This window comes from Emydura macquarii, unplaced genomic scaffold, assembly GCF_026122565.2.
Source record: "Emydura macquarii macquarii isolate MOO-44397 ecotype Brisbane River unplaced genomic scaffold, CSIRO-AGI_Emac_v2 contig_1230, whole genome shotgun sequence".
In the NCBI taxonomy this organism is placed as follows: Eukaryota; Metazoa; Chordata; order Testudines; family Chelidae; genus Emydura; species Emydura macquarii.
Window position 1 is genome coordinate 22,858,921 of NW_027131367.1, and position 26,732 is coordinate 22,885,652.

At 43.8% G+C, this 26,732-nt stretch overlaps 1 protein-coding gene across 3 annotated transcripts in view; it reads right to left on the minus strand.

Moving 5' to 3' along the window:
• The window catches only part of STX8 (syntaxin 8), a 162,776-nt gene that overhangs the window by 103,229 nt on the left and 32,815 nt on the right, over nucleotides 1-26,732 (minus strand). For all 3 annotated transcript variants that reach the window (XR_010919611.1, XM_067547766.1, XM_067547765.1), the window contains exons 5-6: nucleotides 24,014-24,138; nucleotides 21,294-21,386 (exon numbers count right to left, since the gene is read on the minus strand). Coding sequence is in view for 2 of the 3 variants with exons in the window: in XM_067547766.1 (XP_067403867.1) it covers nucleotides 21,294-21,386; nucleotides 24,014-24,138 (218 nt within the window). In the remaining variant the exon portion in view is untranslated. The remainder of the gene's footprint in view (nucleotides 1-21,293; nucleotides 21,387-24,013; nucleotides 24,139-26,732) is intronic.

Genomic DNA, 26,732 nt, shown 5'->3' on the forward strand with positions numbered 1-26,732 from the left:
TGCCTATGGCTCAGTCCTGCTGAGAAGAATGGATAGCATTTTGAAAGAGGGCAATACTTGGAGTTTTTATGACGTTTTATGTGCCAGCCTCTTCAATTATGAAGAGCAGAAGCAAAACATGACCATTAATCTTAACGTGTCTTTTCAAATGCCATCTGCTGCATTGGATCTACTCAACAGAGAAGGCCAAGAGGGAAACTTGCCATACATTAATACAATCTATTTCTGTTAAGGTCAAACTTAATTCTGAAGTTCTTGGATTTATATTGTTTGGTTTTGAGAAAACTGCACTCTCCCTGTAATTTGTTTTTACCCTAAATTACTGAAATGTCCTCCCATCCTTAACTCCAACTTAATGTACTTCTTTTTGTCTGGGAATAGAGACTAGATTTAAGATTTTTTTTTTTAATACATTTTAAAAATTAAAAACATTGTGTGCGCCAGAAAGGCAACAAACCCTAATTTCACTTGCCTCTGGTTCTACCATCATAATCAATCTGGGGAGTTGGATTAGGATGTATAATCAGCAAAAGATTCCCTCCTGAGCTCCAAGAGTGACTAAATTTGCTCTCTCACTTTTCTCCACCACTTTAATAAAGTCTGTTCCATCAAGTGCTGAGGGACCAATGCCACGCTGTCCCTTAAAAAGTCAGTTTCTGGCTGGAGTGATTGTGAAGATGAACTCTCAATGTGAATGGAGCGTAAATTGATGAAGGACCACACAGATGAACCTGCAGAGCACCTACTGCCTATGCCACTGTTTATAGCCCTGCTAAGCAGCAAAGCTGTGAAATTAAGGAGACTGTTATAAGTTTCTGAGTAGTGGGTACCAGTAAAATCACCAATAATCATGTCAATTTCACACCACTGCTGCTTGCCTAAAGCTATGCTGGAGCTATTCTTAGGACAAGGTGGGCCAAAAACAGCTAGGAGGGAGGGATAAAGAGGCAGATCCCACTACCCACTTCCTCACTCACTCTTCACAGCAGGCAAGAAGTGACAGGATGAAGCTCCTTCTCCCTTGCAGAACTAAATGGAAATGCCGCTTGAAGACACCTACTCTAGCCAGAAGCTGATACTAAAAGAAAGCACTATTAGAAATCCCAGCATCCTCCCCCTTCCCAACTGCATGGGGGCTGGCTTCTCACCAGGTGTTGCCCTGGATCTCACTAGTCTTCCTCATCTTAGTCTTTTGTATCTACTTTTCACTAATAGACTGTCTTTCTGCTACTGGTTCCACCTATTTATCACTTGCTCTCTCTAAAAATAATAGAGTATCTAATAAAATGCTAATTTATAATCTTTAATTTAAATCTGCAGCTCCTAAATCTGGTCTGGCACAGCAAGATTTTAGAAACTAATCTTAGTAGCTGCAGCAACGATGCATTATATATCACAGTGGCTCTCAACTTTTCCAGGCTGCTGTACCCCTTTCAGAAGTCTGATTTGTCTTGTGTACCTCCAAGTGTCACCTCACTTAAAAACTACTTGCTTATAAAATCAGACATAAAAATACAAAAAAGTGTCACAGCACTGTTACTGAAAAATTGCTTACTTTCCCATTTTTACCATATAATTATAAAATAAATCAATGGGAATATTAACATTGTACTTACATTTCAGTGTATAGTATATAGAGCAGCATAAACAAGTAATTGTATGAAATTTTAGGTTGTACTGACTTTGCTAGTGCTTTTTATATAGCCTTTTGTAAAACTAGGTAAATATCTAAATGAGTTGATGAACCCCCTGGAAGATCTCTGCATACCCCTAGGGGTACATGTACTCCTGGTTGAGAACCACTGATATATCAGACCTTGGCGATGGTGAAGTCTTTATTGCTCTTTAAGAGCTGACAAAAGTATTAGTAATGTGAATGTCAAAATGAAGCATCCACTGGGCATATCAATAAACAAGGAGAGCATCAACTTAACACATGGACAGTACATACGCTAAACAGATTCTATTCAAGGCCAGACATTACCATACACTTATCATCAAATGACAATGAACCAGTAGAAAAAGCCCAGTTGATCTAATTCTGCCACCAGTTACTCCACAATTACACCAGTGTAAGTGAGAGCAGACTCTGGCCCAACATGTCTACTCTTGGTCTTTGATTCAAATGCAGACCATCTAAACGCAATCTTTGCCTCCTAACTGCAGGCTGGTGGCCTGAGCAAGCCAGAACAGTACAGTGTAGAAAACTTATTGTAATACGACATTACTATCACACGGGGGTAGTGGGAAGACTTTCACAGCTCAGCCAAAGGAAATTCTCCCCATCTTATCTGATTTTCTGTTCTTTTAAAATGATCAGGTTTGGGAAAAGCCACTTTAGAGTTCAATTCATACTGCTAATTCTTTGGCAAAAAACCACATTATCTGCAAACACCAGCTGAAATCCCAAGTATGGTAATATGATACCCACAGCCCTGCTGCATATAAACAGGATAATACAGAGACACGGAAAAAGTTGACTTTCAAAAGAAAGGCAGGTAACAAGGCTATCTGAAATTACACCCAAAGCAACTACATTAAAACAACACTAAGTTTGCAAAGTCAAGGAATGCCAGAATGAAAGCTGCCCATCCTAGTGCCCTATGGCCCCGCTTATCTCTTCATCCCAGGGTCCCCCGCTGCCATCTCCCAGGTCCAGCTCCTCACCCCTCCACATTCCAATCAGGCAGCTTACCTATCTCTCCTCCTCACTGCCTGGCTGCCAGCAGGAGGAGCATTAAAGCACGGAGAATGAGGGGGGCAAGGGGAGGATGAGAAAGACACTCTCCTTACTCTCCGATTTTAGTGCCCAGTACCACAGTGCTCCCTGGCCATTGGGAGGAACAATTGCAGGGAAAGACCTGCTCTGCCCCTGCAGACCTGAGATGGGCCACACTGAGTACAGATTAAATCTTTGGAGTATTTAGTTGCCGAACTCTAAAAGGGCTCTACTGAGATTTTCAAAGGTTCATAACTTGGCCAAATATGGGCAAAGCTTTATAGGAATGGAAAAGGCTACGCAGATGATAAAATGCTGTTGGTTGATTCAGAAGGCGTAATGAAGTTAGTGGGGTTTATAAATGAATATGTCAAAGAACATGGTCGAGAGCTGAATGTGGACAAGACAAAAATCATGGTGGCATGTAAGGACTCTGAAAACATGCAAGATTCCAGTGACTGATACTGCCATACAGAAAGTGAGAAACTATTGCTACTGAGGAAGCATCATTACAGAAGATGGACAATCAGATACTGACATCAGCACCAGAGTAGCAAGAGTGAAAGACACATTCTGGAATAATAAACACCTAATGAGAGGGACATAAATCTGTCTAAATTCCAACACTTAAAAACTTACATTTGGTTTGTGTTAAATTATGGCTGTGAAACACAGACATTCAAACAATCGAGAATAAAGAACCTAGAATTATGTTGTTATAAAAGAATTCTGAAACATCATGGATAGACCATGTAATCAACAAAAAAGTACTGCAGATGATGGGAACTCAGCAAACTCTAGTCAGAGATCTTATAAAAGAAAGATTTTAAGGGGGTCAGAGGGCAATGCCTGATTACAGGCACTGGAAGGGAAAGCAGAAGTCCTCAAGGCAGAAAAAGATGGTCTTGGATAGACAATGTGGTATCCCAGCTAGATTAAAAGACGTATTCAATTTAATCACAACTTCAAAGCATGGGCTATCCAGCTATTTGTAGAGCTCTAGCACAAGCCCTGTTGCCTGAGTCTTTCAACCCAGGCTGGGGGGCTCATGCCAAAACACCACATAGACATACCCCTCATGGGAAGGGTTGGGTAACTTTCCTACAGGGCTCTATCTGTGCTGCCTACCTAAGCAGGGTGCATCAGAGTATTGAAATTTTCAATCAGGTGCTCCCAGGGAAGCACACCAGCTGGCTTGATAAATGATAGCTGGCTGTCTTGTGTTACTGTCGTCTTTAGTTTCTTTACTGCATTACAACCTATTTCAGAACACTGCAGTCTGCATATCTGTACGACTTGTATTTGAGAAGGCTTTTGCACCTTGATGCTTGAACAAAGATACTGTGATATGCAGTGATGGACTGGGACTAAAAATCAGCCCTGGCAATTAAAGCACGCTGGCCCAAGTTCAGGCTGTGGGCTCTGTGCTATTCCCCACACCAATAAACACAGCAGCCCAACCTGCAAAGTTAATTCAGTCGGGGGAGAGCCTGCAGTGCCCCACACCGTGCATGTGCCACGCACCAAGACCAGGCTGTCCGCAGGCTCCGAGCCATGGGCTGCGAACCCTCGGTGCCAGCACAGGGCAGCCCAGCAGGGCAGTTACACACACACCTTAGGTGACCAGATGGTCCGATTTTATAGGGACAGGTGCATGGGCTGACTCCCGGGCTGGGAGCAGTGGCTGGGGCGTGGGGGAGGGTGACGAGGAGGCACGCGGTGGGGGGACACAGGGAGGAGAGGAGGAACCTGTCTGGCAAGCAGCAGCGAGGACGGAGGGAGACAGGGACGCTGGGAGCAGTGGCTGGGGGCACAGAAGGGGGAAGGAGGGAGGAGAAGAGGAACGGCAAGCAGAAGGAGAGCAGCAGTGAGGAAGGATGCAGGGAGCAGTGGCAAGGGGCAGGAGGGGAGGAAGGAATCGGCAAAGCAGAGCACTGCAGCAGCGAGTGACAAGTCGAGTCTCTCCACACAGATTGGGAGCGGGCACTGGGCAGGCTGCGGGCAGATTCTGTAGCAGACGGGTGGAGAAGTGAAGCAGAGAGGAGAACGCTGGGTGGGCAGTCTGGTCTCACACTGCCTGCGTGTGCGCCTGCCCGGTGTGCTGAACTTTATATGCTTCATGTAGGTTCTGGGCAGCTCAGGAGGCGGTATCTGTTACTCAGCTTCCTGGGTTCTTCAGTAACTCCCTGGGAGGGAGTCCCAGCAGAGCTTAAAAACTTCTGCCTTCCCAGCAGGGAGGGCAGAGAAAGAGGCAGGGCCACCATGGCCTCGGCTTTCAGCGGCAGCAGCTCTAAGGGAAGGCTCAGCCTTCCCCCTCCTTTAGTGGCAACTCTTTTCCCCGCCTTTAATATGGGCCGCCTATGCAGCCCACCTACTTCTTGAGTGCACCGGCCCCTCTGACATTTCCCAGAACTGCCCGATGGCCAGTCCGCCCCTGAATGAGCTGACCTGGCATCTGCTTTATCATTACATGCTAAAATATTACCTACAAGATTATGCTCCACTGGGAGTGAGCAGAGGGGCATCATTTAGTTTTGTCTGCTTCCAGGACAAGGGTTCACCATTGTCTATGGCGTAGCAGAGAGCCATTCTAGTCCTGGACTACTATCAAAGCAGTGCCAAAAAACCACACTCAAAATGCCTGAGGCTACCTGGAGACTTATCAACACGAACATGCCCAGTGGAGCTGTCTGGTGGTGGTGGCATTAACAGAGGAAAGTTACTGGAAAGAGTCTACGGTCTCCACCACACCCGAGGTCAACTGCAATTTTAATGCACTACAAAGGATATATGCTTACAAGTCAGGCAACAAGATAGTACATTTGTCAAAATACAGCATCTAAGTTGGGGCTTTATGGATATATTTTAGGAAGGAAAATCTTTCTATAATGTTAGTGATCACAAAAGGGTTTCAGCCCATAACAGTTTTACTCCATCCAGATAGATTATGAATTGGAATTTCATTATCTAAATTTGCCTTTTATTTTTGTTTAATAAACATATCCATCCCCATGTCATAATATTGGGTAATGTATCAGAACCCAAATAAAATTATTTAGTTGTGTGTTTTAAGATCACTGCAGTACTGTCTCTTTCAAACCTTAATTTACAACACTTTAGAAGCACATGGTATCTTTTTGTCTGGTCACATTAACCTCAGTTACGTTTACAACTGAAATATACAATTTAGTTTAAGCAAACACTTGTACCCAGCGTTCCTTTAATTCTACTGATGTCTAGCAGCAATTAATTTTGGTATATGCTAAATCTAGAAATCATGACTCATGGGGCCATTTCACTGTCTGAGTTTAACTGAGCATTTCCTGCCATTATCAAGACTATTTCTGAAAGCAGACCTTTACTAATATCACAGTGCTATTTAAACAAGCAATAAAACCATATCTTCTATTCAAGTGCTGCACAGTGGGGAGTTCTGTTTGTACACAAGAAATTAGTGGAATACCCAGTTTTATCCTGCTTTTTTCTCACTTTGGTTGGAACATTACAAGAAGTCATTTGGTTCAGTTTTCTGGTCCAGTGAGGCGTTGATTACTAAAATGCTTCCATATGTTATATTTATTTATTATAGAAGGGATCAGGGAAGAATTCTAACTGCCTGGCAATTGGTGAACATTACAGATCAATTTTTAACACAGTTGCCATAGTTCTGCTTTGGGGAATTGGTCAGTGCTGGAAATGGGCTGGAACAGTCTGAACGTCAGTCTGGAGGGATGTTCCTAACTCAAGCAGGTCTGAACCATATCAGCCATCTCACTGAATCTTACTAACTCCATCTCACCTTCTACATTGAGTTTAAATGCTTCCCTGGAGACTTCAAGCTCTGCACAAGCCTGCAGTACACTCTCTCTCTCTCACACACTGTCCACCTCCCTGACCTCGATCCTCAATTAGACATTTCCACCTCAAGCACTCTGTTTGCACCACGCCACTTCTCTCGGAGCCTCATTCCATGCTGCCCCTCCCTGGAACTTCCCCCCTAAAGCTGCTGTGAAAGGCTGCGAAAACCCTTTTCACAACACACTTGTCCCACAAAGCTTATCAGGAGAGCTCTGAAGCACTACTGTTTGCAAACACTGCTCCACAACTGAATGATGAATCCATCTTCTGATCATGCAGTGCTTTGTGCGTCTAAATTATTGCCCACTGGTCATCCATTGACATTGTAAGATCCATGGGGCAGGGATTGTCTCTCCTGGATATTTTGTACATTGGCCAAGCACAATGTTGGTGTTCAACAAATGAAAAGAAACAAGATTAATAATGCTGCAATCACAACGATGTGGGTGAAACCAGACGATCTGTACACCCTCAAATGAACTCGCACAGAAAAATGACACGAACAAAAACACCATATCACGCTGGGACAAAACTTTTTATAGTGATCACTCTATATCTGATCTTTCGATACTCGTCCTCAAAGGAAATCTGCACAATACCTTCAAAAGGAGAGCCTGCGAACTTAAATTCATAACTCTGCTAGACACCAAAAACCAGGGACTCAACAGGGACACTGGTTTTATGGCTCATTGCAACAATTTGCAATGCACCAACACTGCCTGCTTCTCTGAATTACCCATTTCAAACTCCTTATTCATAACGTTCTGACCCACAATTGCCCACTTCATTTCAAGTGACCGCCTACAATGTGTTACCCCTTTATGCTTAACAACCTGTCCCAACTTGTATTTGTAGTTTGATTTCCTTCCCCAGACTGAAAGAGAGCTCTGTGTAGTTTGAAAGTCTGTACCTTCCACCAACAGAAGATAGTTGAAAAAAAGGTAAGACCTCATCTACCTTGTCTCTAATGTTAACAACAGTCTTTGGGGCTTTGAGTCAAGGCAAAAATGACAATGGTCAGTTCTTCTGGTTACTCTACAGCAGTGCTTCTCAACCTTGTAAGTAGCAAGTACCCCCTAACTTCTGAAAATTTTAGTAAGTACCCAACACTCAGTTTTCCACTCTGAGAAACACAATCTTTTCCCCCTTTACCACTGGATGACTATATTTCTCGTAAAGCAGGAGAGTTCTGAGTTCTGCAGTGCTGTGTGGCTGTGGCAGATCATAAAATCCCCTGCTGTTTCTCCCTCCTTCCTCCTCCCCTTCCTCCGGATAGGAGCAAAGATAAAGGCCAGCCAATCACTCTGGCTTGATGGCAGGATCATGTGGTGTTCTCTTCACACAGGTGGGAACTTGTGAGGTATGAGCAGGCACTAGCGGCCCACGAGAGTGGATAGCAGCGCTCCCCATGGCCATCCCTAGGGAGGTGAGGGCCTGGGGCAAATCACACCATGTGGTCCCCTCTTAAGATTTTTATACTAGCAAAATCTGGGGCTGTCATAGTTGTCAATTTCACTGCTCAGCTAAAGCAGTGAAATTGACAAGTAAGCCTGGGAGTAGAGCCTGGCTCTAAGACTGGGCAGCCTACTGGGCTCTCTGCCCGGCTTTCTGGGAACTGGGCTTTGAGCCGGGCAGGGGAGCTGCCACCTGGGCAAGTTACAGGATTTCTGAGGCCTTTTCTATTATAAAATAAAGCACTTTAAGAGTGACATTGCAGTTCTTTGCCTACATTCATAGGGTTAGTGTGAAATACAGGAGAATTCAACAGGGTACAGTTCACAAACTGACTCAGGCTTAATGGGCAACTGACTTTTAAGTGTCTTTACTGGTTCCAGTAATCTCATGATGATTGAATGCTAGTTCCTTCCTCTATGTTGTAACCGCTAGGCTTTGACTCTCATGCAAGCTTTCTGGGAAAACCAGGTAAATGGCTGTTAAGCATCCAACAGATCCACTTGATGAAATCACCAAGACGCAATGGCACATGGCTCCCACCAGTCTTGACTCTCCCCAATCCAGAATATTACACATGTCCTGGTGGATGTTTAAGTAAGCCATGAGGACTGATCCACTAGGCAGAATATTGATCCACATTTGCACAAGTCCTCTAAGAAAAAGGTAGAGGGGACTGAGGAATGACATTACAGTAGTATAATCTTTATAATAAAAACCTCTCCTAGCTTATTCCATAGCCCGTACGCAAGTAGGCCCAAGAAACTTCCGTGTTCTTTTTGTGTAACAGTGGCTCTTTAAACAGGACCTTGAAAGGAGATGTATAATAAATACTAATCATGTAAGAACACTTCTACATAACATTTAAATTACCATAATCAGAGCACCTCAGCAGTATCAGACTCAAAAGGGAAACCATAGGAGAATCAATCAGACCCAGTTATTGGGACACAGAACCAGTCTGCAACACTTCCCCGCATTCAGAGAAACACAAGACAGACTGTGCCCCAGGATGCCTGAGATCAAGGCATCTGTGAAGGAGATGACCGAGAACACTAGTTATTTTAGTCATTTCCTAGCTTTTCACAAAAAGGCCTTGCTGAGCCCATTAAGTCAGATGACGTGCATCCTGCTACTACTTTGCTGCATATACAGATTACGAATGGCTGAGACAGAAAACTCAATTGCTGGTCATACTCGGGTGTGAAATTCCCTTAATTATGGTCTGCATAGGAAGAGATTGGGTTGTGCCTTTCTGCTTCTTCAGACCACCTTCACACATCATAAAAAGATAGGGACATGTGTAAAAAAAAAAAAAAAAAAAATAGCCGCACAATAGAAATCCAGGTCTTATCCAACCCCCCCACAACCCTAGAAGACTAGGGATGGCTGTGGAGCTGGTAGGATTAGGGCAGGGGAGATGCTAGCTATGAAGTGAAATTAACAAGGAACATTAGGTATCCCCCTGCCGCTTACCTGGGTGTCTGTGCGCTAGTAACTCGGAGGGGCACATTGTCCCAGGGATGCTGAGGGCCCAAGGGCAGACACAGTCTGCTCAGCAACCAAAGGGAGAGAGCAGAGACACTATTTCAAGTGACAGGGGCCCGTCGGCTCGGAGGAGTGACAGCAGGTGTGCCTGGATGGCCACCAGCCTGCTCAGAGAGGAGCAGCATCTGAGCGAAAGTGGAGTTAGAGTCCAACGATCGACAAGAAAAAGCTCAGGAAAGTAGAGCTAGCCTGAACAACAAGAAAGGTCCTAAGTGAGATGCCCACCTCTGGGAGCACTGCGAGAAGAGAGAAGTTATTTGGGGAGAGGGTAGGATTTACTGTTTGGTTAGCTTGTGCATCCCACGGTGCAGGCAGGGTCCCACTCAGAATTGACTTTGGGTACCTAGAAGCAATACCCCTAACCTTGGTGCTTTCCTTGTTCAAGGTAACTCCCAGCTTATAGGGAGCTATAACTACTCAATCAGGCTGAGTTAGACCTACAGCTCCCTAGATAAATCAGTTACCACGTACGAAGTACTACTCTTGCTGCTAGGTCAGAGCTGCCTGCCTGCTATGATTGTATCTGAGCTCTAGGGTAGGAGTTCAGGAGTTAGGATTTAGGGTTCTTGTTAAAATCTGCACCTGAGCCCCGTGTCCCTTTATGTTGAGGGGAAATCTCAGGGACAAAAGCAGTCTGATTCCTGCCTTAAGAGGATACCTGCCAACTGGAATGGTCAGCCCCCCTGCAGGGGCTGAGGAGTCAAGATTCAACTGTAAACCAGAGGATCATTTATGGAATTGTGCGGGCAACATCTTTTAGTCAGATTGTCAGAGAAACTGTTTGTCCCCCACCCCCATTCCCTGAACTCTGTCCTTAAGCCAGGGGGTAAAGGGCTTTCATTACTTACAGTCTATTAAACCTCTGGAGGGACTTGCCATCTTAGCCCATGTTACTCTTTTGGGCTGTATTGAACTAAGTCAGCTAAGCTGCTTATTGCTGCTACAGAAGATGTTGTCCCAGGTCATCAAGGGCCTCCATGGAGTACATGTACCAACGAGCACTAAATTTTACTCTTGCTATATCAGATCACATTACTGGGGAAATTCATGGCTATTACCAGCATGGGGAGGACACCGGTGACCCTGAGAGTATTGGTTTACCCTGTTATATTTACTTCCTGGTTCAAGACAATTACTCTGTTGAATATATTGTGTGTTTTTTCAATCTGGGAGGTAGAAGCCTGGGAAACAAGCAGGAGGAATTGGAAGTCCTGGCACAGTCAAGGAACTATGATATGACTGGAATAACCGAGACTTGGTGGGGTAACTCCACACAACGAGCACTGTCATGGACGGGTATAAACTGTTCAGGAAGGACAGGCAGGGGCGAAAGGATGGAGGAGTTGCACTGTATGTAAGATAGCACTATGATTGCTCTGAGCTCCAGTATGAAAATGGAGATAAGCCAGTTGAGAGTCTCTGGGTTAAGCTTAGAAGCAAGAACAATAAGGGTGATGTCATGGTGGGTGTCTGTTATAGACCACCAGACCAGGAGGCTAAGGTAGACCAGGCTTTCTTCAGTCAACTAGGGAAAGTTTCCAGTTCACAGGACCTGGTTCTCATGGGGGACTTCAATCACCCTGACATCTGCTGGAAGAGCAATACAGCAGAGCACAGACAATCCAGGAAGTTTTTGGAGAGTGTTGCAGACAACTTCCTGGTGCAAGTGCTGGAGCAACCAACTAGGGGCCGTGCTCCTCTTGACCTGCTGCTCACAAACAGGGAAGATTTGGTAGGGGAAGCAGAATTGGGTGGCAACCTAGGCAGCAGGGACCATGAAAACATCCCTCAGTGATGAAGGAACAGATTCAGGACCATTTAGAAAGACTGGACATACACAAGTCCATGGGGCCAGATGCAATGCATCCTAGGGTGCTGAGGGAGTTAGCTAATATGATTTCAGAGCCACTGGATATTATCTTTGAAAGCTTGTGGCAACTGGGGGAGGTCCCTGATGATTGGAAAAAGGCAAATATAGTGCCTATCTTCAAGAAAGGAAAGAAAGAGGATCCAGGGAACTACAGACCGGTCAGCCTCACCTCAAGCCCTGGAAAAATCATGGAGCAGGTCCTCAAGGAATCCATCTTAAAGCACTTGGAAGAGAGGAAGGTGATCACGAACAGCCAATATGGATTCACCAAGGGCAAGTCATGCCTGACCAACCTGATTGCCTTCTATGAAGAGGTGACTGGCTCTGTGGATGTGGGGAAAGCGGTGGACATGATATACCTTGACTTCAGCAAAGCTTTTGATACAGTCTCCCACAGTATTCTTATCAGCAAGTTAAAGAAGTATGGGTTGAACGAAATGGACTATAAAATGGATAGAGAACTGGCTAGATCATCGGGCTCAGGGGGTAGTGATCAATGGCTCCATGTCTAACTGGCAGCCGGTAATAAACAGAGTGCCTCAGGGGTCAGTCCTGGGGCCATGTTTGTTCAATATCTTCGTTAATGATCTGGAGGATGGGGTAGATTGCACCCTCAGCAAGTGTGCAGATGACACTAAGCTAGGGGGAGTGGTAGATACCCTGGAAGGTAGGGATAGGACACCGACTGACCTAGACAAATTGGAAGATTGGGCCAAAAGAAATCTGATGAGGTTCAACAAGGACAAGTGCAGAGTCCTGCACCTAGGACGGAAGAATCCCATGCACAGCTACAGACTGGGGACCAACGGGATAGGCAGCAGTTTGGCAGAAAAGGACCTAGGGGTTACAGTGGATGAAAAGCTGGATATGAGTCAGCAGTGTGCCCTGGTTGCCAAGAAGGCTAATAGCATATTGGACTGCATTAGTAGGAGCATTGCCAGCAGATCGAGGGAAGTGATTATGCCCCTCTATTCGGCATTGGTGAGGCCACATTTGGAGTAGTGTGTCCAGTTTTGGGCCCCCCACTACAAAAAAGATGTGGACAAGTTGGAGAGAGTCCAGCGGAGGGCAACAAAAATGATTAGGGGGCTGGCGCACAAGACTTATGAGGAGAGGCTGAGGGAACTACGCTTGTTTAGTCTGCAGAAGAGAAGAATGAGGGGGGGTTTGATAACAGCCTTTAACTACCTGAAAGGGGGTTCCATGGAGGATGGAGTTAGGCTGTTCTCAATGGTAATAGATGGCAGAACAAGGAGCAATGTTGTCAAGTTGCAGTTGGGGGAGGTCTAGGTTGAATATCAGGAAAAACTTTTTCCCTAGGAGGGTGGTGAAGCACTGGAATGGGTTACCTAGGGAGGTGGTGGAATCTCCATCTTTAGAGGTTTTTAATCTGCAGCTTGACAGAGCCCTGGCTGGGATGATTTAGCTGAAGTTAGTCCTGCTTTGAGTAGGGAGTTGGACTAGACACCTTCTGAGGTCCCTTCCAACCCTAAACTTCTATGATTCTACGATTCTAGGCAGCTCAGGGTTATCCTGTGGTTAGAATTTTCCTTCCAAGATGCCCTGGTGATTTCGTCAGGAAGGAGTGGAGGCATCACCAACTAAATGTATCTGGGAAGAGAGTAAGAAAATTACTACCTGCTGAGCTGATCCACACGAACCCAGATCTGTCCATCAAACCCCTACGGAGACTGGAGCCAAAGGAGGTAACCAAGTGGATGGGACGCTACAATTATTTTATTCACACAGTTAAAATCAGGGAGGGGAGGGGGGAAGGGGCTGTTTCTTTCTCTTTTTAAAACAAAACAAAATTTAACTCCAAATCCTGAACAAACATTGGGGGAAAGCTCTTTTTGTGAAAAATGAATGGCAGATTAAGGTTGCAATTCACATCTGAGACCCGCCAACGAGCTCTCCAGCAAAGCCAAATGTAGGACCTGAAAGTCCAGACGTTTAAGGTATAAAGAACAAAGAGGAAGAAAAGCTTTGAAGAAATCTTCCAGGCTTTCTTTATCGATCTTAAAGAAATAAAATGACGTTACAAGACTAGTCTTGCTTATGCACTGCTGATCATCTTTAAGATGGAAGGAGGGAGACAGCTTCCCCCACACACAGTGGTGTGGATGAGTTAGAGACTGACTAACCATGGAAAAATCCACATAATTGAGAAGACAAATGTTGAACAATTATTTTACAGCTTGAACTATTCAAGGAAAAAAGTTAAATCTGCCAAGAGGCCAGACAGACTCCCTGAGTGCATGTATTAGTACGGAGCAGCCCAGTCAAGTTTCAGAAATGAAATGCTTTTATCTTCATCCAGTTTGTGCTTTGGTGGTTATCTGTTTCTGCAAGCACTAAATAAAGCAGTAAAAATGCTGAAGGAGAAAAAGAATGGACACCACACATTGTGTGTGGGGGTGGGGTGTAATATGAATGAGGTTAGGGATTGCAGGATGAGAAAGGATGGTCTTGTGGTAAAGGCAGCTGAATGCCGACAAGGAGAACTGGATTCTATTCCTGCCTCTGCCATAGAGTTCCTGTGTGTTACTGGGCAAGTCACTTAAACCCAACTTTTCACAGCTGGTTGCTAATTGTGTGTTCCTCATTCTTTGGGTCCCAACATGAAAACATAGGCCTGACTGGCAGAAATGCTGAGCACCCACAGTTGCAAGCTGACATCAACAGGAGCTCTGCTTTGAACAAACGAGGCTACATAACGTTTCAAGTACCCTGAAAAATTCAGGTCTCCCGCATCTCAAATTGGGCACCCAAAAGTAGTGGACACGTGTGGCCTTAATTTCTCTGTAACATGGAGATAGTGCCACCTCCTTACTTCACTGAGATTCCTTGAAAGTAAGTTTATTAATCAGATAATTCAGTGATGAGTGTCCCAGAAAAGCCCAATAAGAAATTAGTAATTCTGTCTTCAGGGCAGGATTTGAATACTGAGCAGCAAATATGGCAATGGGGAAAACATTCAGCAACGAAGCTAAAATTAAATATCAAATAGCTGCTCTTTAAGGGAACGCCATCCATCCTGTACACTGAATGAGCAAGGGACCCTACAGGAAAATGGTGTGTGTGATCATGTCATTAAAGACAATCTTCAGATTATCATATGAACAAAAGGACCTGTTTAAACTTACTTCTGGCATTTCTGAACTTTTGCATCTGATACTGAGGCTGTGCCTGTTAGTAAAATGATTCAAGACAAAAACGTTATCTGACACAGGGTGTTAATTTTCCCCCCATATTAATTAAACTGCATGTATTAAGCTATAGAAAGATTCTGTGATTAACAGAGGCAATTCTGCCCTCAGACAATAAGCTCAGGGAGGCTAAATAAAAATTAATTGTACTGTCTGAGGTCAGTCACTCCAGGGGTCATGGTTATTTTAAACTTGAACATTGGAACCAGGTGCCTCAAGAGATTATTTTGAGTCTGATCCTGCAAGGTGCTGAGTAGCTCCTGAGCGCGTGCTGAGCATCCTCAAACCCCAGTGACAAGGGGAGAGGAGAAAACTCAACTCCTTTTCGAAGAAACTCCATGTTTTACGGGATCAGACTCTAAATGAAAGAAACAAATCTTGTTTAAACAAGATTGTTAACATTTGCAAAGATTATCTTAAATCATTCTTATTTACCAAGCTAATGTTAACAATGAGGTAATGCCCCCAACCACAATTCTTTAGTATTCATAACTCATACATATCCTCTATGTACAATGCTAATTAGTTTTGATTATAAAATAATGCTCTTAATATACAGAAATGTAAAACCACTTCAGGATTCCACTTTCTGATTAATTATATAATAACCATGAAAAAAACCTATAAATGGAGATCTGTGTTATATAAATGTTTGGTGGGTTAGAGGCCAACAGCTGTACCAGAAAGGAAGGATGGGCTTCTGGGAGAGATACTGAAGTGGGACTTTGAGAGATCCGGGTTCAATTCCACCCGTCACAATTTCCTGTATGGCTCTGGATCAGTCACATTCTCTGTGCCACAGATAATACTTCCTTTCTCCCACCATTTGCCTTGTCTTATTTAGATATTTAGAAAAGGGACGGTCTCTTTTTGTGTGTATGTACAGCCCTATTCTCAGCTGAGGCCTCTACTATAATCTATTTAATAATTATGTGCAAGACTGATAGTACTTTGTGACACACACACACGCTACATTGTGTGCCAGGCTAGTTACAGGCCTCCAAAATCCTACTGATGAAAAATCAAATGCTCATTTCTGTCTGTTTGAGGTTTTGATAGCATCCATCAACAAAGTACTAAAAAGTGACTCAGCAATAGGTAACCCTACAGCTTTCAGGAGAAGTGCTGGATTGACAACCCTCAAGACTGACACTTATTTGTCTACACAATGGGTACAGAAGAGGCAGCAACTGGGACGTTTCTCCACACTGTCCTACCAAGTTGCCTCAACAAAGAATGCAAACAACCACCTTGTCAGTCTCAATTCCCTTTCCATCTTCAACATCAGACTGTCAGCTAATGAATACCAACTGGGATCTTGTAGCCCACAACCAACCCATTCCATGTACACCTGAAAGCAATAACGGCCTTTGTTGACTAATAAACTAGGTTCTGAACTGCTGACCAAGAGGAAAAAATGAACAAATTCTCTGCCATCAATCTGAGCCATCCATTCCAGGTTGTATTCTGGTCCTATTTAGTCCCATTAGATATATGGGCTCTACAATGATACAGACATAAAGCTTGATTCTATTCTGGACTTTGCAACACAGCAACATTGGTAAGAAAAAGTTCCAATTACAGCATTTTCGTTACTATTGATAAAGGGGAGGTGATAAGCATGGACATTAACTGTGGTAGTTACAGACAACTCTGGGCCAAATTCTCTGCTAGTGTAACACTACTGAAGCCAATGTATTTACACTAGTAGAGAATTTTCCCATTTGTTACAATGATGGTGGTGCAAAAGATGGTAGGTACTTAAGCAAATTTAATGTTTGGAAATTCAGAGTTAAGATTTTTATAAACTTTTTTTTTTTAATTTGATCCTTAACATTTCTTAACTTTCAATGATTCAAAGAAGTTCTATTAAGTTAAATTGAGGTAATAAAGACAGATCAATTATTTCAGAAATTGTCCTTTGGAACATTTTAGTTATTAACATAGTGGCTATTCACTAAAGCAGCAGTTCCCAACCTTTTTGGCTCGAGGGCCACAAATATCATTTTTACTACCCTGAAGGGCCACCAGTCTAACAGCGCATAAAAAAAATGGACACACCATTAAGAACTACAAATCACAACATATTTAAAGTGAACATTTTGATGCTACTATGCCCATTTTTGCATTCACTATTTTACACCAACAAATTACTCACAGTACGTCTCACTCACAGACAAAGCACTAGTGTAGATGAGTGACTATCACTACACACTGAAGCACAAGACCTGGCAGCTGCTACGTGCAGGCCAAACCGGAAGACCCTGATTTTGAGAGTCCTGCCCCTCTTCAAGCATGGTGGGTCCTGGCTGCTCCGCCAGCAGCCACCCTCTCCCCCGACCCCCCACTGCAGCCAGACGGAAGGAGTTCAGTGAAGAGGCAGCCTCCTTGCTGATCTCCCATCCCCCTGGCTGCAGCAGGGAAACCACATGTGTCTTGTATCCCCATGTGCTCTGCTGGGTACCTAGGAAGTGACTCCCTTCTGCAGTCAGTGGGGCGGGAGATCAGTGTTTCCCCTCCCTCTGGCTCCAGCAAGGACTCCAGCGCCTAGGGACCCAGGCAGAGCGCTTTGCTGTGCTCTCTGCTGGACCCAGGGGATGCGAGCGCTGACCTCCTGTCCCCTTGGGTGCAGCAAGGAGCCTGCACTGGTCTTGTAGACCCACAGCATTGAACTCTACCTGGGTCTTAGGCAGCAGCTCCCTTCTGCAGCCAGCAGGAGGGAAGTGACGGGCCACTTAAAGACCCTGCGGGCCACGGGTTGGGAACCACTGCTCTATATCGATCCACAGCATTTAGAAGATTCTCCTCACCAATAAAAACACTAACTGCAAACACAGACAACTCCTCAAATCCACTTTAAATAATGTATTTGCAGTACTGTACTCTCATGTGAGTATCCCATCGTGAAAAATAACATCTCTAGGAGGGTAAAACAAACAGCATTCAGAGTTTCCGAAAGCATTCCCAAAAAATTATTGTACTTTATATTTGATTGCCTCATCAAAAGGGCCAGAGGCCACTTACTTGCTTTATTCCATGCATTTCTTCTTCCATATCACAAATATAAAAGAGGATATGCAGAAAATTTTCCAGGGTCAAACTTGGAACTAATGCTGGAACCCTCATCATTTATCCCACACCCCTCCCACTGCTAACCAAGATGATCAGACTCCTAGGTCTATTCTTTGAACATCAGCAAAAGTAAGTTCTCTCGGTACCCTTTTTCTGTTTTGTTCTCCACTAGAGTTTCCCACAAATTAACATGCGTACACTGAAAGTCCAAGCAGATCTGAAAAACAATCCTAGGGATACAGTCCAGCTGACAGACATTTAGCCACCATATTTCTACAATATGGATTACCCATAGTACTTACGTAAGGAATGATGTGAAATCCCATTAAAACTCAAGAGTGCCGTCAAAGAAATTAACATGTCTGGTCAGAGAGGCCCTGTAATCGACAGTGAATCTAGACTTCTTTCTTGTAAGTGCAATTGCGGCAAGAACATATCTAGCACCTCCCCTTGTTTTCCTCCCCAGCTGAGCCTATTTACAATATGCCACAAGACCCTTTTAAGTACCCTGGATACATTACTACTATCTTCAGCAGGTTGGTCAGACCTTCTTTCCAAATATGACATTTAATCACTTTTGGTCAGACAAGAGCAAACACAAAATAACAAATAGCAAAACAAATAGCATTTACATGTATGAACCATGATTAAGGAATAGCTTCAATAATTATCTGGGATGCCTACAGCACACCCTGGGCCTGGATCACCTCTGATTGCACTGCTACTCAATGGACATTAAACTAAAGGGAAAAAAATACCTGTAGGCCAGTACTAATCAACTGAAAAGAGCACAAACCTTAGCAAAGCAGGCTGTCTGAACTGCTGCTGGAAGAGAACACTTAGCAACAGTGGTTTTGCCAACAAAATGAGGTTGCCTGGGAAATGCTTAACCAACAAAATTCAGAGAGGTGGCTCAGTGACTGTCAGATGCTGGATCAATCAGGAGGCAGCTGATATTAGAGCAACATTCCAGAAGGTTTAAGCACAAAATATTTAATTCCAAATAATTTACAAGTGAGGAAGAGACCTTTGCCTAATCACAGGAGGCAGAACCACCCAAGATAGATTAGCTTAGCGAGCCGGAAAATGAGCTTCCCATAGGCATGTGTAGTTTGATGGAAATTTTGACTCCTATACAAAAGTATTGATGCAGCATTTAAGGAAGATGAACTTCCGCTGCCTCACCAAAGTACGTATGATGCCATCATCACTCAGCCTTAAGAAGGAAAGGATTCTGAATACAGTGGAAACTACAGTGCAGTTACATTTGTCCATTTAGATTGTATAATAGTGACCAAATATTGGCAAAGTGCCTGAGAAAAGTCTGGTGTAAGTTACATACAGCGAATAAAATACAATATGCAAAGGGAAGGAAGCCACTGGTTAATATGTGCCAGGGATGTCAGCTTTTCCAGCAGGCTAGTGGCATGGAAAGGCCAGCAACAGCTACTGAGCCCATACTGTGGGAAGCATAAAGTAGAAAACAAAGCACGAGTCCAGCTTTGCCAGTGATTCAGTGTGTGGCACAGAGAAGGTAAGTCATTTGCTCAATTTCCCCAATTTTGCAAACCGCTTTGAAATCTACAAATGAAGTGCGCTATATAAATGCCAGGTATTCTCAGTATAATTCTAAGACACCAATGAACAAAAACTGACAGGCAGTTTCAGCATTTGCCCTTCAAACATGGAATCTGGTCAAATCTTCTGGGAGATCAGCAGCAACAAATGGGTGACACTTGGAACACTTGGATGATGGTTGGACAATGGTTGTCATTTTTACTAACATTTGAAGCAGTGTTGTCTAGTAGCTAGAACATGGGGCTAGGAGTCAGCTCTACTCATACCAGCTGGAAGCTAGGACAAGTCAAACCAATCTGTGCCTCAGTTTCACAATCTGTAAAATAGGTTTAAATAATCTGCCTGCTTCAACAAGGTATTTTGAGGCTTCATTGTTTAGAAAGATTTACACAAAAAATGCTATGGGATACTCTTATTGTTACCAACACTACAAAGCCCCAAAGCTACATAGGAGGAAAGAGGCACAGAAGAGTTTGGAGACCCCTACACTTTTAGAGTAACTGGAAAGAGGATATAGATCATGCTCCAGATTACAAGGAGGTCAAAGGTTGTTTCATTCAGAATTGGAAAACTGGCCTCTCCAGAGGATTCTGTTACTTGAGAGTAAAAATAGCAATCAATGGGTTTTGGTTTGTATTTTTTTTTTTTAAAAAGATGGATAATTTAAAATAAGACTTATGAAATTAGATACTTAATTGAAAATTTCTTTATCCACATGGGGCAGAGGTGACTTGATTATGCTAAGCATCTTTTCCTAATTTTTCTGTTTGCATAAGGCAATTTCCTAACATGAAGGATGAATAAATGGCAACATATTCAAATCCCTGGTTTGGTCAGAGAGCGAATGTAAGACAAACAAGGGAAAGCTACACTATTAAGTCTACTCAGGGAGCTGAGATGGAGGCTACCCAATTGTGATTGATATTATCTAAACATTAATAGGAAATGCTCACTTAATATCGCATCTAACAAAATATAGGGAAGAAACTTGATTCAGGGAGGAAGCAAATTGAAGCACCTAGTTTACTGGCAAATAAAGGGGGTTTTGCCTTCTCAGTGGTTAGACACCACACTGTCCAATAATAGAGCATACAGACCAAATCTTCATGCCAGAGAAAAGTGGCTGTACTTTTCAAAGTTCTAACTCAGCCATTACTATATGTAGAGAGGAATGAAGAAAACCAGAAGATCTGCTCTCATGGGGGGAAGCCAGTTTATGTCATTTGGTTGTTAATATAGTATCTTTAACAGCAGATTATTTATTATTTGTATTACCTAGTGCCTAGGAGTCCCAGTCACAGACCAGGACCTCATTGTGCTCAGCGCTATACAAGCCTAGAACAAAAAGATGGTCCCTGCCCCCAGAGGCTTATCTGACCAGATTTACCAGTTAGACACTATAATCTAAAGAAGAGATAGATTTTCAGATCCTCGTATTTCACTTGATTTGATCCTACCTTTGATATCATGAAATCCTCAAGATCCAAATCACTTGCAAGTAATGCAACACATCTGTTCTTTAATCACTGGCCATAGACATTGCCATTTAATAAATAACGAAAGGCAAAAGTTCTTAATGAGACCAAGCAAGGGAGAACCCTAATGGGATCCGAGATCAAATAAAAGACGACAAACTAAAAGTTAAGTTAGTCACGTGGTTACTGTCAGGCGAGATGCTGCTGTTTACCATACATTCTAAGACATCCTTTGCAAATAACCTAACTAGCTAATTCTTTCCTTTATGGGTGGCCATGATTACATTAAGTGTGAGATCCCGTACATCGTATTACGAGGAGAAAAGTAAATCAACTAGTTTATCAGCTGATGAAGACTGTGAAGCAGTTATTGGTACACAACCTCTCACAGTATTGTCTTGCTACTGTGTAAATAGCAGCAGTATACTGTGCATTTCTGTAGGACCGACAAACTTGATACGCTACAAAAACCATAGTTTTTCACTTATTTCATTAACTTTTGCTGTTCTTACCATTCTGTTCCTCCAGTTCATTCCCGATTTCCTGCCCCATTTGTTTTTGCCTGGATAAGACTGAGGAGAGAGCATCAAGCCCAGCATCTTGCTCTGCACAGAAACAAGAAAATAAAACACATAAAACCCACTGCTGATATGCCATGCTGCATGTTGGATAGGATGCAAACTAATCCAGAGTGTTAAACTATGACAGAAGACAGAATAGGGGGGAAAAAGCTGCTGTGTGGGTAAAGAGAATTAACTACAGTAAGAAAAAGATACATCACCAGCATGACAATGAATTCCTACTGCAGCAGCATTTTTCTACAATAAAAATAATGTGAATGATGGGTAATTAATTTGTCTGCTCTGGTCAGGAGATTCAGCCAAGAGTCCCAAAAAATCCAGAAATTGAACCTACAACTGTTAATCATAAATGCCCATGAATTTCTGGCGCACACATACAGACCCCTGATTACCCTTTTTGATTTTCCAAGGAGCTTTTAACATGACTAAAAGACAAACAGGTGATGCAAGCATCAAGGAATTCAAACAGGTTTTGGAAAACAGAGAATATGGCATGTGTGGAAGAGCGAGACCAAGAGCATTAACAGAGCTGGATATAAAGAGGGCAGCCACAATTTAAAATGCTCCCCACCGCTCTGTCAAGGCTCCCCAGTCGCCACCTGTGGTACTCGCTTAGTGCAGTCTGTGGGCCCCATGCAGCCCCGAAAATGAGCCGCAGTTGCGATCTGAAGCTCTCACTACAAGGAGGCCCACAAGTGGCATTAAAAGGATACTGCAAGAACTGCTGTGGTTTACCACTTGTTGAAAGGCAAATACACTACATAGGAGTAGGGCAGAGCTGCATGAAGAGCCAGATATTGCTAAACTGCAACCAAAGAAGCAGAGGTCAAAAGGTTGGTCTGTACATTCAGAGTCTGTTTGCCTCAAAGTGCTGCATGCCCAACACTGCACCTAACAACCTCTACAGCCCCGTGTGACCTGCGCACACGCACACGGCTCAATCTGGTACCCACTGTAGGTTAGCAGTGTTCAAAGCTGACTCCCGACAGTCGAAACAGAGGTGATGCTATTCTCCTGACCTGTCACTCCACACACCAGGTCAGGTACAGATTCAAATAAAATAACTCTAGAGATTTATTTCATTTGATCCCCAACTTTAAACACTGAACTACACACAGTATTGCAGCATATCCCTGTCTATCCGAAACCCTTCCCTGTGCCCCACATTTCTCTCATGGGGGGGCCATGGAAGGGATTCAGATAAAGCAGAGGTTTAGATAATAGAGCCCAGACCCCTGGCCAGGACTGTGAGGAGGTGGCAGCAGCAGAGGAGCCCCTGGCCAAGGAGAGGCCACCCTGCTTCTGAATGGCTCCCGCAGCAGCGCAGGGAGCCCTCTGCGGTGGCTGTCACAGCAGTGAGCGAGTGGAGCTGTGACAGCAGAACTGCCGAGGGCTTCCTGCGCTGGCGCAGAGCCGCTGACTGCTGATCCCTGGCTGCACTCCTGGCAGAGCAGGGAAGGGCAGGGCAGGGCAGAGTTCTGGCTGGAGGGATCTCTGCTCGCCCCGCAGGGATCAGGTGTCACTGGCCCTGCAGCAGTGCAGGAAGATTTCTGCAGACCTGCTATCATGGGAGTGAGTGAGCGGGGCGGGGCAGAGCAAAGCCGCTCAGCTAGGACTGTGAGTAGCAGACGAGCCCCCAGCTGCAGGTGAGGCCACCCCACTGCTGAACTCTTGAATGGTTCCTGCCCTCTCACTTATCCACATAGCTTGGGGGACATGGATGTATCTGGGTAATTAGGAGTATAATGGTACTTCATTTGCCATCTAAAGCATGCAGGCTAGGATTTTTCAAAGGGGCCTAATGGGATCTAGGTGCCCAATTCCCAGTGGGATTTGGATGCTCAATCTCCAAGAGCCCTTTGAAAATCCAGCATCAAGGCATAAAACAGATATTGTCATTGTAATAAAATTCTCATCTGCTAAGGCCATGATTCAAAGCACTAGGATGTGTCTAACCTTAAGCATACATATAATTCAACTGAAGACAATACCCATAGTTGGGGCCTTAGTGGAAATCGAGGAGACTAGTGACATGCTTAAAGTTAGGCATGTCCTGAAACACCTCGCTGCATTAGGACAAAAAAATCAAGCTGTGCCCAAGCGTTACTCGCTGCACAGCTAACAGAGTTGATGTTATAACACAACACTACTTTCTTTCACTGCAGCCATGCTCAACTCTGCTAGTGTATATATTGTAGGCTGAAGTGTGCACATCAGAACCCAACAGACCTAGAGGATTATCTGTGCATGACTTTAAAGAAACCTTGAAAACATGTCATGCCCAGCCAAAACCTACTCACCATTTACCATGATGAAAAAATGTATGTAGAAAAAAGGATTGCTTGGTTGGGGTGAGTGGAGAAATTTTGTGGAGCTGTTTTAAGATGATACTGTCAGGTCACACTCTGCTCACGCTGACCTTAATAATGTGATATTCTTGTAAACATGTGAAAGCAGCAGCATTTGAAGGGCAAGGCCAATGCAAGAAAGTTTCCTGCAACAGAACACCAGGATCTTGGAGCAACTGACCAAAAAGACTTCACCTCTGAGCCTAAGGTTCTGAGATCTCTCAGCAAATCTAATCAAAATGATAAAGATTTTTAGTACTCTGAGATCTGACCAAGATTACATAAAAACAGAGACACTTATACCTTGTATGATTCTCTGCTGCTGCTGTCTGATCCCATCAAAGCCAAGCCCTCTAGTTTCCTCCGTCTCTTCCAGGAGCCACGGGTTCGTCACACCTCGTTTGACCCCTCCAGTCATTAGGCTAGATCTGAAAATGTTTTTTTAAAGCTTAAAATAATTCCTTTAAATAAAAGCTGTTTCTTCTACAGTTTGTCTCACAAGTGACTGGCTAGCAATCATGTAGCTGCAAAACATACACTTGCCATACTGCATGCAATTCCCCACAAACACATTAGCCAAAGAACAATTTCTGAGTTATGACAAAAAGTTCCAGAGGGGTAGCCGTGTTAGTCTGTATATAGCAAGAACGAGAGTCCTGTAGCACTTTAAAGATTAACAAATTTAATTTCTGCAGGCATAAGCTTTCACAGGCTGCAGCCCACTTTGCCAGATGTAAGAAAAAGAAATCATAGAGGGGGTATAATCAGACATAAAAAACAGTGACATCCATAACCCAGTCAGAGAGCACTTCAATCTCCCAGGACACACTGTAGCTGACTTGAAAGTTGCCATACTTCTACAAAAAAAACTTCAAAAACAGACTTCAGCGAGAAACTGCAGAGCTGGAAGTCATATGCAAACTTGACACAGTCAAACTGGGTCTGAATAGGGACTTGGAATGGTTATCTCATTACAAGAAGTAATTGTCACTGTTCACACATTCTCACCTTCTAATCAATGGTTGTGAACAGGCCTCAGCTACCCTAACTGAATGGACTTTGCTAACACCTACCCTCCCCATTGTTGTTCCTTACCCTTGGATGTATATATGTACCCCCTTTCTGATTTCTATTTTTTGCATCTGATGAAGTGGGTTGCAGCCCACGAAAGCTTATGCCTGCAGAAATTAAATTTGTTAGTCTTTAAAGTGCTACAGGACTCTCATTTTTGAGTTATGACAAAATAACTTACAGGGTACATTACACCAGCTGAAGAAAAGGGAGCTAGAACCTATGATTTTGTAGCAGATACATTTACCATGTGTCTATAGGACACCGGGTAATATGAAATATAATGTGTGTAACATGTAATGCAATATAATCATGGAGCAGGTCCTCAAGGAATCCATTTTGAAGCACTTGGAGGAGAGGAAGGTGATCGAGAAAGGTCAGCATGGGTTCACCAAGGACAAGTCATGCCTGACCAACTTGATTGCCTTCTATAATCAGATGACTGGCTCTGGGGATGTAGGGAAAGCGGTGAATGTGATATACCTTGACTTTAGCAAAGCTTTTGATACGGTCTCCCACAGTATTCTTATCAGCGAGTTAAAGAAGCCTGGGTTGGATGAATGGACTATAAAGTGGATGGAAAGCTGGCTAGATCATCAGGCTCAACAGGTAGTGATCAACAGCTTGATATCTAGCTAGCAGCCGGTAACAAGCGGAGTGCCCCAGGGTTCATCCTGGGGCCAGTTTTGTTCGACATCTTCATTAATGATCTGGAGGATGCGGTGGATTGCACCCTCAGCAAGTTTGCAGATGACACTAAACTAGGGAGAGTAGTAGATACGCTGGAGGGTAGGGATAGGATACAAAGTGACCTAGACAAATTGGAGGATTGGGCCAAAAGAAATCTGATGAGGTTCAACAAGGAAAAGTGCAGAGTCCTTCACTTAGGACAGAAGAATCCCATGCACTGCTACAGACTGGGGACTGACTGGCTAGGCAGCAGTACTGCAGAAATGAACCTGGGGGGGGGGGTACCGTGGACAAGAAGCTGGATATCAGTCAGCATGCCAGTGTGCCCTTATTGCCAAGAAGGCTAATGGCATATTGGGCTACATTAGTAGCAGCATTGCCAGCAGATCGAGGGAAGTGATTATTCTCCTCTATTCGGCACTGATGAGGCCACATCAGGAGCATTATGTCCCGTTTTGGGCCCCCTACTACAGAAAGGATGTGGACAAATTGGAGAGAGTCCAGGGAAGGGCAACGAAAATTATTAGGGTTCTGGAACACAAGACTTATGGGCTTATTTAGTCTTCAGCAGAGAAGAATGAGAGGGGATTTGATAGCAGCCTTTAACTACCTGAAGAGGGGTTCCAGGAGGATGGAGCTAGGCTGTTCTCAGTGGTAGTAGATGACAGAACTAGGAGCAATAGTTTCAAGTTGCAGTTGGGGAGGTCTAGGCTGGATATCAGGAAAAACTTTTTCACTAGGAGGGTGGTGAAGCACTACAATGGGCTATCTAGGAACCTGCTGGAATCTCCATCCTTAGAGGTTTTTAAGGCCCAGCTTGACAAAGCCCTGGCTGGAATGATTTAGTTGGGGTTGGTCCTGCTCTCAGCCGGGGGTTGGACTAGATACCTCCTGACGTCCCTTTCAACCCTAATCTTCAATGATATGCATCTAACTACACTGCTTGCATGTTAAGTATATAAAAAATATATATACTTTGACAACTGTTTGACAAACTTGGACTGTTGACAACTTTGACAAAATGAAAAAAAACAGTGATAATTGTGAAAAAAAATATATATTTCCCTTTTTCCCATAGGGTAAAGAATTTTGTTTTTTAAATCAAGATGCAGAGTTCTAAGACTCAAGCGGCGCTGTATACATACAGCTAACATCACAATGGCTCAGTCCACTGGTATGGATGAAGATTAGACAAACTGATTCTCTGACTCTGAGGAAGTCTGGTAAGTGAGGACCAAAAAAGCAACTATGGAGAAGGAAA